The 14,053-nt window shown below is 43.2% G+C and overlaps 1 protein-coding gene across 1 annotated transcript in view; it reads right to left on the bottom strand.

Moving 5' to 3' along the window:
* STARD9 (StAR related lipid transfer domain containing 9) overlaps positions 1 to 13,287 on the bottom strand; it is a 116,630-nt gene extending 103,343 nt beyond the window's left edge. The window contains exons 1-3 of the mRNA XM_045822223.1: positions 13,167 to 13,287; positions 7,882 to 7,951; positions 6,119 to 6,235 (exon numbers count right to left, since the gene is read on the bottom strand). Coding sequence (XP_045678179.1) covers positions 6,119 to 6,235; positions 7,882 to 7,951; positions 13,167 to 13,213 — 234 coding nt within the window. The 5' untranslated portion in view covers positions 13,214 to 13,287. The remainder of the gene's footprint in view (positions 1 to 6,118; positions 6,236 to 7,881; positions 7,952 to 13,166) is intronic.
* Between the last annotated feature and the right edge of the window lie 766 nt (positions 13,288 to 14,053).

The following is a 14,053-nucleotide window of genomic DNA, read 5'->3' as shown; positions in this document are numbered from 1 at the left end:
TCTCTAGACTTGCGTCTTTAAAATAAGTGTCTTGAATGTTCTCTAGCATTTCTTCTAATGTCAACACTCTGGAATTCTAAAATCAAACTATTTAGAAACCATGTAACAGGAGTCAAAAATTCTGCACAAGTTACTTTTCATGTCCTAAAAACATATCATCCTCTGCAGTTTAATTCAAAATATCGAAATCCTGTATTTTATCCTAATGGCAATGAAGACCAGCTAGTTCTAATGCTCCATAAACTACTAAAATCATCATGTTCTGTACCTGCAGAGTGTTATTATTGCTTCCCTATCTTCCTACCTCTGGACCAACATTCCTTCATTAAATTATCCCATGTAGAATGCATACGGGTATGCCACGCTGGCAGTGGTTTTCCTCTTGGTTCCTGTGGGGAGCCCTTTAATCATGTGGGGTGGAGGGTGCATTCCTCTGAAGCCTGTCCAAGTTCTTGACATCCTCAAGCTGAAGTTCGGAACTGGAGAAAATATTCACCAAAGAATCTCTCTCTCTCTCTCTCTCTCTCTCTCTCTCTCTCTCTCTCTCTCTCTCTCTCTCACACACACACACACACACACACACACACAGTCTCTCTCTCTCCCCCGCTCTCAGCTCTTTGAGGGTAAAAAATGGATATACTCTGTGTGCCATTTAATGCTCAGTGTATGTGGAGACTAAACATATTAAAACAACAAGCATGAGAATGGTATAGAAAACAGAGAAGCTTAAGAACTTATATGAACAGCCCATAGACAAGGGGCGGGGATGGTTGGAGGGCTGGGGGAGTGCAGGGCAGAGGGGGACAAAGGGGAGAAAAAAACTGGGAAAACTAATAGCATAATCAATAAAGTATACTTAAAAAACAACATGCATAATCACATCGCTGCTATACTTTCAGTTTTGTATTCATTGGTTGTGGGGAAGAAATCTGCTCACTCACATGACTTTTATCTGGAAAAGCTACAAGTGTTTTAGGTATTGTGTTTTAGCTAAATAACAGACCATTTTAAAACAAAGATTCCCAGGAGAATAGGAGCAACTACTTTCCAGAAAGGGCTGGGTGGCTTTTTGTTCCTGGACGTGCTTGCTTTCTGTTGACTCAGTCTGCACTTGTTTTCACAGCCAGTTACAGTCCTTGGTGGGTAAAGCTGAGCTAATGGTCCTCACGGAAAGTTTTACAAACACACAATCACCCAAACACAATACACTTCAGCAGAGGACTCTGGCTCCAACAAATGTTCCTGACCCACAGGAAGGAAGGGAAGCTAATTTTCCAAGTAGAGCATGCTGATCCCAGAAGGGATCACAACCAGATTCAAAGAAGGGATTTTCAAATCTAGTTCAACTCTTAGAAGCATGGGCCTTGATTCTCTCATACTGTGACAGTGGTAATCACACTAGGGACCCAAGGCCTAGCACTCACGTCACTGGTTCGATTCCTGGTCAGGGCACAAGCCCCGGTTCCCTGGCTAGGGAGCATGTAAAAGGCAACCGATTGATGTTCCTCTCACACTCTCTCCCTCCCTTCCCTTCTCTTTAAAAAGAATCAATAAAATCTTTAAAAAATAAAAACACAATTTAGACCAGTAACAACCTGCCTTAAGAATGAGAAGCTGATTACCATTTGCAACAGCATGGATGGACCTGGAGAGTATTATGCTGAGTGAAATAAGTCAGCCAGGGAAAGACAAATATATGATTGCACTTATGTGAAATCTAATGAAAAATATAAATAAATAAACAAAACAGGAAGAGAATAAGAAAGAAAAGACTGAAGTTTGCCAGAGGAAAACAGGGTTCAGGGACTGGGTGAAAAAGGTGAAGAAATTAAGAAGTACAGATTGGTAGGTAGAAGAAATTAAGAAGTACAAAACGGTCACACAAACATAAAGCATAGCATAGAGAATATAGTCAATAATATTGTAATAACTATGTATGGTGCCAGGAGGGTACTGGAAATATTGAGGGGAATATTGTAAAGTATATGATTACCCAACCACTATGCTGTACAGCTGAAACTAATACAAAATAATATTGAATGTAAACTATAATTGACATTTTTTTAATTAAAAAAAAAGAATGAAAGGCCAATGACCCCAGGGTCATGGGGTGATGGACAAGACAGTTGGCATGATTCCCTGCCAGTCCCCACCCACTACACTCTTTTCTCTCTCTCTCCCTTTGCCCTTCACCATCTCTCCTTTCCCCCAGTTTACATTCCCTCCTTTTCCTATAACCCTCTTTTTTCCCCTTTTTACGCTGTAGTATAAAAAGAACATGAACTTTGTATACAGATGATCTTGTGTTCAAATCTAAGACCCATTTCTGACTTTGGGTGGATCATGTAACCTCTCTAAGCCTAAATCTCCTCAACTATAAAAGAAGGATAAAATCTTCTACCTTTTAGGGTGTTGAAAAGATCAAATCAGATAATATTTCCAAAGAAATGGCCAGGTCACTAGTCGAGTAAATGGGATTTTTTCCACTTCGGGAGTCAGTGAGGCTTGGTGGAGGTGGCATGCAATTCCGAGTTGGACAGTCGTGGGTTTGGATCCCTGCACTACCATTTACAGACCAAGTCTTGTGAGCATTCTGTGCCTCAGTTTCCTTATCTATAAAATGGAGAAAATAATACAGACTTAATAGATTTTGGGAGATGATCAAAAGAAAGGATAAATACCTAGAAGACACAGGTATTTAACAAATGAAGCCACCCCTCAGCAGGACCTGCGGTAGCTGAGTGTCTCTGGAGGCCCGTGTGTGCTGGCGCCTGGTCTGTGTGCTCCAGTGCGTCACCACTAAGGACAGGGAAGGGCTAACACACTAAGGAATCTTAATCTTGGACTTACCTTTTGAGGCTGTAAGACATAAAAGAGGGAGGTAGAATGGTACAATACAGTGCAAAGACCAACATAGGAAGCATGGGTCTAGTCCCTCTTATGAATTTACTGCCTGTATAACACCCTGTAAGTCACATGGCTATTTCTAGAACATGAGGGGGTTGGCATAGATTGGTGGGAAGTGTCTGGAAATATTTTTGATTGTCATGACTGGGATTGCTACTGGTATTTAGTGGGTGGAGGCCAGGGACGCTACTATACATCCTACAGTGCACAGGCCAGATCCCACAACAAAGAATTATCTGGCCAGAATATCAATAGTGCTGATGACTGCTAAGTTCCCTTTGAGCTCTCACATTCTAAGAGACTATGATGAGGCAGCACTGATATCAAATAGGTAATGGTCTTGTCAATATCTGTCAAGCAATGGTTTATAATGTTGCTCAAAATTCCTCTAAGGTCAATGGGGGAAATTCTTCCCTCAGATATTTGGCTATTCGGAAATCAATGTTGTATTTCTGAGAGTGATGACAGTCCTTCCTTTACAACAAGAGACTCAGACATGGAGGAGGCACAGACCTGCAGGGACTTAGTCCCTCTCTGCAGTTAGAATCAGTGCTTTCAAAGCCATGAGATTCCTTTTGGGCAAGATGATTTAAATAATTCAGAATCAAGGTCAGAATAAGACATGATATATACAACAGTTGAGATGACTCTTGTCTATATCATATTGAATGAGAAAAGCCAGACTCAAAAGGCTACATACCATTTTATTATACTGATAGACATTCAGGAACAGACAAAACTGTAGGGACAGCAAACAGGTCAGTAGTCACCAGGGGCTAAGAGAGTGGTTTGACTGCAAAGGACAGGAAGGAATTTTGGGGTGATGCACTGTTTTATATATTGATGGTAAACTGCACAACTGTGTTTGTCAAAACTCATAGAACTGTACACTAAAAAGGTGAATTTTACTATATCTAAGTTGTACTTAACAAGACTGATCTCTTTCTCCACCGCCCCCCACCCCACATATGATCACAAATGCTGCAGAGAAGACAGCTATACTTTGGGAGAGGATAAACTCGGTGACCTCTAAATTCTTTCCCACCCCAAGTCCTATGCTTTTATGATAATCTGCTTCTCCTGCCCCTGGTGACCTCAGGGCTGTAGTGATTAGGATTACATCTGGGGTCCAGTTTCTATGATACAGTAATCAGTCCCTCTGACCACATCATATGGATGTGAGTCCTGACACCATTCTGGGACCTCTGGCTCTACTCCAGCCTGTAACAAAGTTTCTTTTCCTTTTCTCTACTGTCCTGACTCCCCTTGGGACCAATGACAGCCTTAGACAATTAATAAACAAGCCAGAATCAACCTCAGGAGATTCTAGTTTTATCTCTCTGCACAGGCTTCCTGTCCAAATCCCATTTGATCTTTCCATTGAACTTCAAATCAGGCAGGAAGAATCATACTTATGAATTCTCCTCATCTATGGTCTTCTGGGCTTCTATCAGATTACTTTTATACACTTAAGCTACATAAATGCAAAATGTGACCCACACACCAAAAATCATATCCAAGCTTGTTGATATAGAGACAGACATGTGGTTTTGTTCTGTTTATACACACATACACCCCTCCCAGATGTTGATCAAATGTTACACAAAATAGTTTCTTTTTCTTAGCTATAGAACAGCCAGCCCTAGGAGTGTGATGACCTGGGAGGACTGAAATAGCCATCAGTATGCTCACAATTTCCGCGAATAGAAAGAGCACTGCCTCCTACACCACAGATACAGTCCCAGCTGCTGGAGATAACCCATCCTCTGATTTGAGAGTCAGTTTCTTTCCTGGCTCTTCTTGGAGGATCTCAGTAAAACAATTACAAACACCAGGCACCAGATACCTCAGAGATACTTGAGTGCTAGGGTAAAAATCAAGGGCCATAAGACAAGCCTGGACCTGCCAGTGCCCTTGAATTCCAAAGGACAGGGGAGGTTCAGGAAGGGCCATCCAGTGCCCACACTGCCTTTTCCTGCTGAGCATTTACAGCAAACGCAGTTTGATGACAAAGTAGGGCGCTTGTATTATAACAGAAGGAGCCCTCAGAGACAACAAATCCCACAGTGGTCTAGGGTCCTGTTTCCACATGTTCCATGCAGAAGGGAAGAATGAGGGAATTCTAGCCCTCTATACTCAGCCTAGGAGCACAAGCCTAAGGCTCAAAGAAGGTACTAGCCTCTAGGATTCCTGGACCCTTAGGTTGCATACAACACAAGGCCAAATTTGAGATGAGGCCATTCACTTACCATAGCAGCAGAGCACTACCTAAACTAACTTGTACACACCTGGATCACGCTGAGGCCCAAGCATAAATAAACAACTAGCCAACTCCCATGCCCTGAGCAAGCAGTCCTTTACTCTTTTTACAAATTGATGCCTCTCACTACCACTTCTCAGATCAAATATCATTGGTTTGTGATTAAACTACCATAAGTAAAAAATAGGCAGGGCCCAGATTCCATGTTAATTTCCCAATATGAGGTCTGTCCAGAAAAAGTCCAGCCATTGTTAAAATATTGAGAAATGGTTTGCGCAACATCCACGTAACCTGGCAGCCAAGGAGAGTGGACTGGAATGCACTTGTATAAACAATGACAACTTCACTGTACTGGTCGGTGGGGGCAGTAGATACCGTTGAGTGAGCATATGTGCTGTGTGGCTATTGCATTCAAAATGAGCAAGTAGAACAACAAATCTGCATCAAATTTTGTGTTCAGCTTAAACATTCCTCCACAGGAACTGTTTGGATGATTCAGAAGGCTGCAGCTATAGGCAACTGGTGATTGGCAGCTTCATCACCACAATGTGCCTGCATATGCATCACATCTCGTGCAGAGTTTTTTGGCGAAATATCATATCACCCAGGTGACTCAGCCACCCTACAGCCTAGATTTGGTACCCTGCAACTTCTGGCTTTTCCCAAAACTAAAATCACCTTAGAAAGGAAAGAGATTTCAGACCACCGATGAGATTCAGAAAAATACAATGGGGCAGCTGATGGTGATTGGGTGAACTGTGTGAGGTCCCAAGATGCCTGCTTTGAAAGGGACTGAGGCATAATCATCCTATGTACAATGTTTCTTGTATCTTGTAACTTCTTCAATAAATGTCTCTATTTTTCATATTATCTGGCTGGACACCTTCTGGATAGACCTCATAATTATACAGTTATAAAAAACTGAGAAGAATGAAGGAAAAATGACATTACCACTTCCTGAGATGCATACTGGGGGTCCTCTGGGTTGACTGACCAGTAGCAGTAATCAAAGCCGAATGCCACAACCTTCTCCCGGGAGTCGCCAAAGCCATCTGATCGACTGTCCACCTAAAATCAAACATAGGATCCAGTGTCCTCTCTATTACAATATCAAAATCTAGCTAGTGGCACTTGATTCCTCTCTGCTGTAGCTAGAGAGACCTGGAATGGTCATGAGAATCTTTTTGATATCTATCTAAAAAAGAAAAAAAATAAGCTCTCTCCTCATTTTGTTAGGTTCAATAAAGCCCCAGAGAATTAATTAAATGTCTATCATACTATCATATATCTACCTACATGTGAACCAACCAAATGAGGTGTAGGACAACTTGAGAGAGAAAACCTTTACCACTTTGGACATCTTTTTATCACTATCATTTTTTCTCTAAGCATTTCTGTAGCAGACACAGAAATGCATGAATACTTTAGTCCCTGGGCCTGACTGGCTCTACCAACCTACGGCTTTCACAGAGGTCCCTGGGGACCCACCCCAGTGAATCAGAAGCATATTGGACAGAAGAGCTAGGATCAACCCCAACTGTCCAAGGTAGATGAGGGCAGAGCCAGAGGCTGGAACTGCACTGACCCCCAGGTACTGTACTGGGGAGAATGGCATACTATTTAAAATTTAGACTCTGGAGAGGAAGAGACAACCCCTAGCACTAGGATCTCACAAACCACAGTAGAATGAGGCTATCAGAATAACTAAGGGATTCTTAGAAGGGAACTGACCTCAGGGAAGTAAGCAGCCAGCAAAGTGTGGGAGGCCTATTAGAGTTTGATCTGGGCCAGAAATTATTAAGAACCAAAAATATGATCTCTCAGAACAAAGCAGCTGAAGTTATTAGGCAAGAGACATAAGTAAGAGACAGCAAAGAATAAAAGGTCTTTTGTCCCCAGGGAGCTTCTGTTGACAGGTGGTGGTTCCTGTTTTCTACCCCAGGAGAGCTACTGACAAAAGGAAACAGATTGCATCACAGAAGTGACACGGGAGTGGGCATGGCTGGGAGGACGGGGGTCCAAATAACCCTCACTCTGGAGGTCACCTGGCCAGCTCCCCTGTTTCCCTTGACTCCCCAAGGCCCAGAAAGAAAGAAACCCTTCCACTTCCACTGGCCTGGTAAAGGAGGAATGTAATGGAGGAAATTAGCCCTAGGAGGGCTAGGGAAGGGATAGGGAAGGAAGTTCCCAGAGTTAGTCCAATTGTGACTCAAAGATCAGTGAAATCTGTGGAAGAGATTTTGTAGCAAGACCCAGACTAGTGACTGACTCCCTCCTGAGATAGGAAGATTCTTTCTTGGTCCTCACTGTGGCCAAAATGAATCCTGCATTAGCAAATGCACACTCCCCTAGACAAAGGGATAGCAAACAAGAGGTTCCGCACAAAGTCTGACTGGGCTCAGGTGAGTTAGGTGTCCACATGGGCTGTCCCCAAAATGATTTAAGCTAGCCACGCCCCACCCACTCAGCCTTTGTGCTTACTTTCAAAGAAGCTACTGACTAGTTTCCCAAATAGCTGCACTCTGTTTGATAGAACTTGAGCTGCAGCAGCAATATCCCCTGTACTTCTTTCCTGCTGTTTTATATTTGCTTAGTGGTCAAAGCTCTTCCACTGCCCCTCTCTAAACACATTCACATACCTACCCCCACCCTAGAAGCCCCTGTAGTAACCAGCTCCTCAGTGGAAAGAAAAAGGGAAACAATTTCAGGCTTACCTTTAAATTCCTGATTTTTGCCAGTTTGCCATCAACTTCCACAATAATTCTTCCTCCTTCTTTGGTTTCTCTAGAAACAAGACCCAAAGCCATATGTGAAGAAACATTGCTTTTTTTTTTTTCCTAATCAAGGAAAGAGAAGCTGAGAACAGTGCTATTGGGACAAAATGTCTCCCTACTCCTGTCTCCAAACCTGGGGTGCCTGAATCCATAAGTTGCTGAAAGCATCACATCAAACAGTCCCCCACCTGGAGTGTTTCTCTGGATCATTAGAATTTGGCTCTGGACAGCAAAGTGTCCCCATTATTGGACGCCCTCTACATGCTGGACACTGTATTAGGTACAGTACCTATAGTACTTCATCTTATGCAACCCTCTTAACACATCCTCCTGAGATACCTTCCTCACATATCTTCATCTTTACAGACTAAAGGCTAAAGCTGAGAAAAATTATGTAAGTTGTCCAAGGTCATACAGCTAGCAGTGGCAGAGCTGGAATTTAAACTCAGATTGGTCTGACCACAAAGCCTGGGCTCTTAGCTATACCTTAGAAATCAAGCTTGGAAACCCTGGAGAGTATCGTTGGTTCAGCACACAACATGGCATCACCTCTTATTTTCTCTGGGATTTTAAACATGAAAAGGGCTTTGGGGTCCTCTCTATTGAGATCCTGAGAAAATACTTCCCCAATCCTTTCCTTATATGAAGATGGGCACCAAGATCTTTAAGAATCTTCCTATGTTGCAGTTATGTGGTAACACTTAACACTTAACCAATCCCTAATTGTGCTTTAAGGGGCTTAAGCCAAGTGACTCGCACACCTGAAGCCTAAAATGAATGTAATATACTAAATATAAAATTCTTTCACAGTACATAAAAAAATTTAGCTAAAGTGCTCACAGCCAAAATGTTAATAGAAGAGAAATTCATTAGCACTTCCTCCAGTATAAGGAAAGTTAATTTAATTACTCCTAGCCTAGGACCTGAAAACTGAGAAAATACGTTCAGTTTCACTTTATCCTTCCTCTGAATTCCCAGGATGCAACCTTGAGGACTAGAGGAGGGTGACAAGTGGAGCTGGTTGGGGGTGGGGATGTCTTTAGATTTAAGATTTTTTTTTAACCTGTCAATGAAATAAAGCCTGGATAGAAATTTTTTCTATCCCAGGTAATGACATTTTTGTTACTTAAATTTCCCCAAGGCCCTGATATAGTTTCTTTCACATTTCATACTGATAATATTTGAATGAGCAGAGATATATTCTTTGTCTCCCAGGGTCATTGAACTGCACTCACCCTCCCCCTTCCCCACCCAAGACAGCCCTCAGCTCTCCTAAAAAAAAAAAATCTTTCATCTTTGGTGTTAACATTTTACAAGATATTTATAAGATTCTTTTCCTTTCTGAGTTCAAAGTAAGTTTTATTATCCCTCCACTCACTATAAAAGTAATACACAGATTATACTTTGTAAATTTGAACAATAAAGAAAATAAGAAAAAAAAGTCACACAATAACTGTGCCAAATCTATTATCTAGGACCCTTTGGCATAAAGCAACCAAAAAAGAAAAAAAACTTGACATCTTAGTAAACAAAATATAACAAACACTACAGGAGGGTGAGATGTTGCTCCTCCCTTACTATTGGTAACCTAGTGGTTCCAAACATTCTAGAACAAAATGAAGATGAATTAAGGTTTGGCACAGCAGAAGGAAAGGGCACCAACCTCAGTGGGGTAGCTGGCAGCACATAGCCCCGAAAAGCGAACCGAGGAGCAGCCTTAAACACAGTAGAGGGGAGTACCTGCCACTCACCTCAGTGTCCTCAGTTCCACCACCAGCCACTCACTCCTTAGGGTTGAAGGGTTTGCGGGGAAAAGTCCTCACTTACACATTACTCCCAGGACAGTGTTTCTCAAAGCAGTCCACGGGCCACTTTCATGAGAAACATGGGAGATGCTGGGGCTAGTTAATTCAAATTCCTGTTAAGAAGTTGCAGTGTAACAAGCTCCCCAGGTGGACTGTATGTATGCCTACCATAATTTCAGAATCACTGTTCTAGAGGAGAAAATAACCAAACCATTACCATTCATTTATTCATTTGTGAAACTTTTTTTTTAAAAGACAGCTAGCTAAGTATAGGGAGAAATAAAAATAGTTGTTAAGAATTAGATAACTAATACTCTATTTGGACACTTAAAATGAGCCAAGCTCTATTCTGTTCTATGTATTTTAAGCACATTCTTTTCCTTAATACTCATAAAAACATTGAAGTAGTTATTCTACTTTACAGATTTTTTAAAGCACAGAAAGGGAATATAGCATAGGAAAAGTAATTTTTGACAGGGCAGTGGGAAGTGTTCCAGGGCCTACAGTATTGGTGGACGAGAACGTGCTGTCTCAGTGATGAAGGATTTTAGATAGACAATGGGCAGCACCTATGCTGAGACACTGACTTGCTGACATGGGAAACAACTATGAGGTAGAGATGAGGGCATCAAACCCATTTTCCATAGTATCATTTTACTGATGGATGGTTGCTTCTAGTGCCACTGAGCAAACAGGCATTTGATGGAGAAGTGCAACTTTTCTGTAATCTCAGGAAGGAACAGTTTAGTCTAGTTAATTGATTTTTGGTTCTACCTACTTTTAGACCTTACACAAGACTATTTCTCACCTGGAAAATCAGAAAGAAAAAAAAATGGAAGCTTAGACCATATGACCTCTAAGATTTTGTCCCAAATACAACATCAGATCCAATGACTTATTGAAGTTTGGAATAAACTATTGGGTTGCCCAAAAAGTCCATTATGTTTTTTCATAAAATAAAAGACTCATTTTCATTTTCACCAATAACTCTATTGACTTGGAGATTTTGAGTATGTCAGCTATCTCCTGCTATTGGCTTCTAGTGGGTAGAGCTCAGGGGTGCTGCTAAACATCTTCCAATGCATAAGACAGCCCCACAGCAAATTTTTTGGCTAAAATGTCAATAGTACCAAGAAACTTCATAAACCACTTTAACATGTTTGATCAGCCACAGCACCTTCTCCATGCACTGCACACACCTTTTTTAGTGTTGCAGTTATGTTTTTACATTTCTTGAAATAGTACAGCATAATATGCCAAAAATATTGTGTATTTTCTTCTATCTTCAATATAAAAATGGCTGCACAAAAATTCACCAATTTTGATAAGTTTTTTTAAACAATTGTCACAATACAATCTAACAAAGTTGATTTGAATGAAGTTAAAAGACAATTAAGCATTACTAGAGTCATGGTACAGAAAAAAATGTAACAGACTTTTTGGCCGACCCAATACATAATCAGCAGGTTCCCTATATTAAGCTGAGCCTCAGTAAAGAAGCTGGAAATTATAACAAACCTTGGCATATAGCTTCATCTTTGCAGGATTCTATGAGAAAAAGGGAGTAGTCTCAGCTTCTTAGTTGGGGCCACCCTGGGTTTCGCCATACCTTCTCCTGAATCTGTGCTCCTGAATCTTCAGCCTGCAATAATCAACTAACACCTGGATATCTGCAGTCTTGGCATTCTACTGCTTGCTGCTCAAGGTTCTTCACATGAGCTCAGTAAATGCCCTTCTTTCCTCTTCACTTTTGTTTAATGAAGTCTTATTGTCTACTGTGCCTGCAAATAACATCTCAATTTCAACAGTCTTTTCTTAATCTAATGTATGCTATTGTAAATTCCTAGTTCCCAGGGAACAGAAAAGTTACTCTGAGGAGTGGTCAACGTTGTTATGCCAAGAACCCTTAACAGAATAGTTTTGCAGGTAAAGGGATTAGACAAAGAACATATGTGCATGGCCCCTAGACATGAATAACATTGTGGGGGTTGACTGCGAATGGGGGTGGACTGGGTGGAAGAGGGCAAAGGGAGAAAAATCGGGACAACTTTGATAGCACAAACAATAAAAAATAATTTAAAAAAGAATGGTTTTGCAAAAAGAGGTTCTGTCAGCGGCTACTCTCATGGTAATAGTTGCACCAATGAAAACACCCAACCTTGAGCCACTACACTTAGTAATACAGAAGCCCGATGCTGTAAGCCATCTACCAATCTAAATACAACAGTTCAAGCTACTTTCCTTTTTTCTTCGTTGTACCTCCTTTGCCTTTTTCCTACCTTCTTTTCTGTTTTTCTTGTTTCTTCCCCCATCTCATTCCTCTCCTCATCACTCTGTCAACTGCAAGACTTTTCAAAGCCAATCACCTCTGTATTAGGACAAACATAATCCCTGATAGTACCAAATTTTATTATGGGACACAGTGCCTTTTTCGACCCTTTTCCCCAATTTTCAAGCCATCTTATGTCCTGGAAATTTTTAACTTCCCAAACAATTCCAAAATGTGCCACTGGTCCCAAATCACACTCTCCACAGCTTTATGTCCCATCACTCACCTCCCTCCACATACCCTCTCCCCAAACAACCAAAACTTATCTGTTTCCTAACAGCCTAAGTCCTTTGCTTTCAATATTTTTACTACCAAGTGCTTTTTACATCTTCTCCACCTGTCAGCAAACTCGAATAGATCTTCAAAAAAAACAGTTCAAACACCAACCCTTCTGTGAAGCCCTCCCTGACTTTCCTAACCTGTGAGTGGAGAATTAGTGAAAAGGGGAAGAAATTATGTGGCTGGACACTGGAAGCCTCCACAGCTGAGGGGTGCAGGATCAGATTTACCCATGAGGAAATGGGCACTGCGGACACTGAGAGGAGTTACAGTAACTTCCCCTATTTCACAGTTTGGCCGTCCAGACCAGGATGAAACCACGATTTCTGTCTCCCGTGTCTTACACTCCGCCTTTCTCCACATCTTCGCAGAGAAACCCACGTGCACACACAATTCTGCTTCAGTCCTCACAGGTACTTTAGAGCCAGCAAGAAGAGAGAGGAGACTGACAATCCCTATCCCGGAGTAAAGATATTTTCCCAGCCCTTTTCTACGCATCCAGTGAGAAACGCCCTATCCGTACGTCAAGACTAGAGCCATGGACCCTCAAAACTCCCGGTGGCAGCACTCCAGGGACGCCGAAACAGGGCAGTCCACCTCTGAGGCCAACCAGAAACCGCTATTCCCCAAGGCACGACGCAAAAGCCCGACCCGAGTTCCCAACTTGCCAGGCCCTTAAGGTTTCCGGACCCTGGCCCTCTGGGCCACTTTGTGTCTGATTTCTCCACGCCGGAATCACTTGACGGGGAGGCGGGGACCTCGCCCTACTAACTCACTTGCCGCCTCAGGCGCCCCCTCCCGCCCAGACTCACCTCTTGCTGAGGGGCCGGACCCTCACGGCCACCCGCACGTTCGCCATCCCTTGGCCTCTGCCCAAGCCTGACAAACCGGCCCAGCTGCAGCATCACCAGCCCCCAAATTCAGCCGCAGCCCTGGTGCAGCCCGGGCGCAGCCCCACCCGCCCCACGAGCCTCCCGTGGTGGCCCCGCCCATGAGCACGCCCCAGGCTGGCCGGGGTGGTGCCTGATGAGCTCCGACCAATCCTGAGCCCAGTTGGCGAGGTGACGTCTAGACAGGCCCCACCCATCCAGCTTCGCCCCGCCCCACTTCGCTTCCCACCCCCCCCCCCCACCCCCGCACCCCCGCACCCCCGCCTCGCCGGCCCCGGGGACCTCCCGAGAAGTCCTGAGGCGAATGCTCGCCCGGGACAGGCCGGGGCGGTTCCGGCTTAGCCTAGGCCAATCCTGAGCCCGGTCCTCCGCCCCCGAGGTGGTGGAGCGCAGCGCGGGGCAGCGTCTGGCCAGACTTGTTGGGACCCTCTTACTGGGAGCTGGCTTTTCTCCGCGGACTGCCTGACAAAGCTTGTAGAGTCAAGCAGATCCGTTAAACTTGGGTGAATGCCGACAGTTTACAAACTGACTTGATACATACTTCTATTCACCTCATTGGCCTGAGCTGTCAATGCTTTGGTTAAATTTTAAGGGCAGAAACGAAATGGGGAACACCGATGTTTTTTCAGTTCCCAGCAAAAAGCAGTGTCTTTCTTTGAGGAGCCATTTGGGGTGTGAAGGAATTGAGTGCTCACGGGCGAGCTCTCCATTGTGCTAGAAATATCATGAACCTCTGGCAGTGTCGGTGGTCGCTGGAGGGAATGCTTTCAGTCAGAATTGTTTCACTAATTACCTGGAGAAATAACCAT

Source organism: Phyllostomus hastatus, unplaced genomic scaffold (genome assembly GCF_019186645.2).
Source record: "Phyllostomus hastatus isolate PE091 unplaced genomic scaffold, TTU_PhHast_1.1 phas_scaffold_501, whole genome shotgun sequence".
NCBI lineage: Eukaryota > Metazoa > Chordata > Mammalia > Chiroptera > Phyllostomidae > Phyllostomus > Phyllostomus hastatus.
Note: the sequence above shows the minus strand (reverse complement) of the source record. Positions and strands in the feature narration are given on the sequence as shown.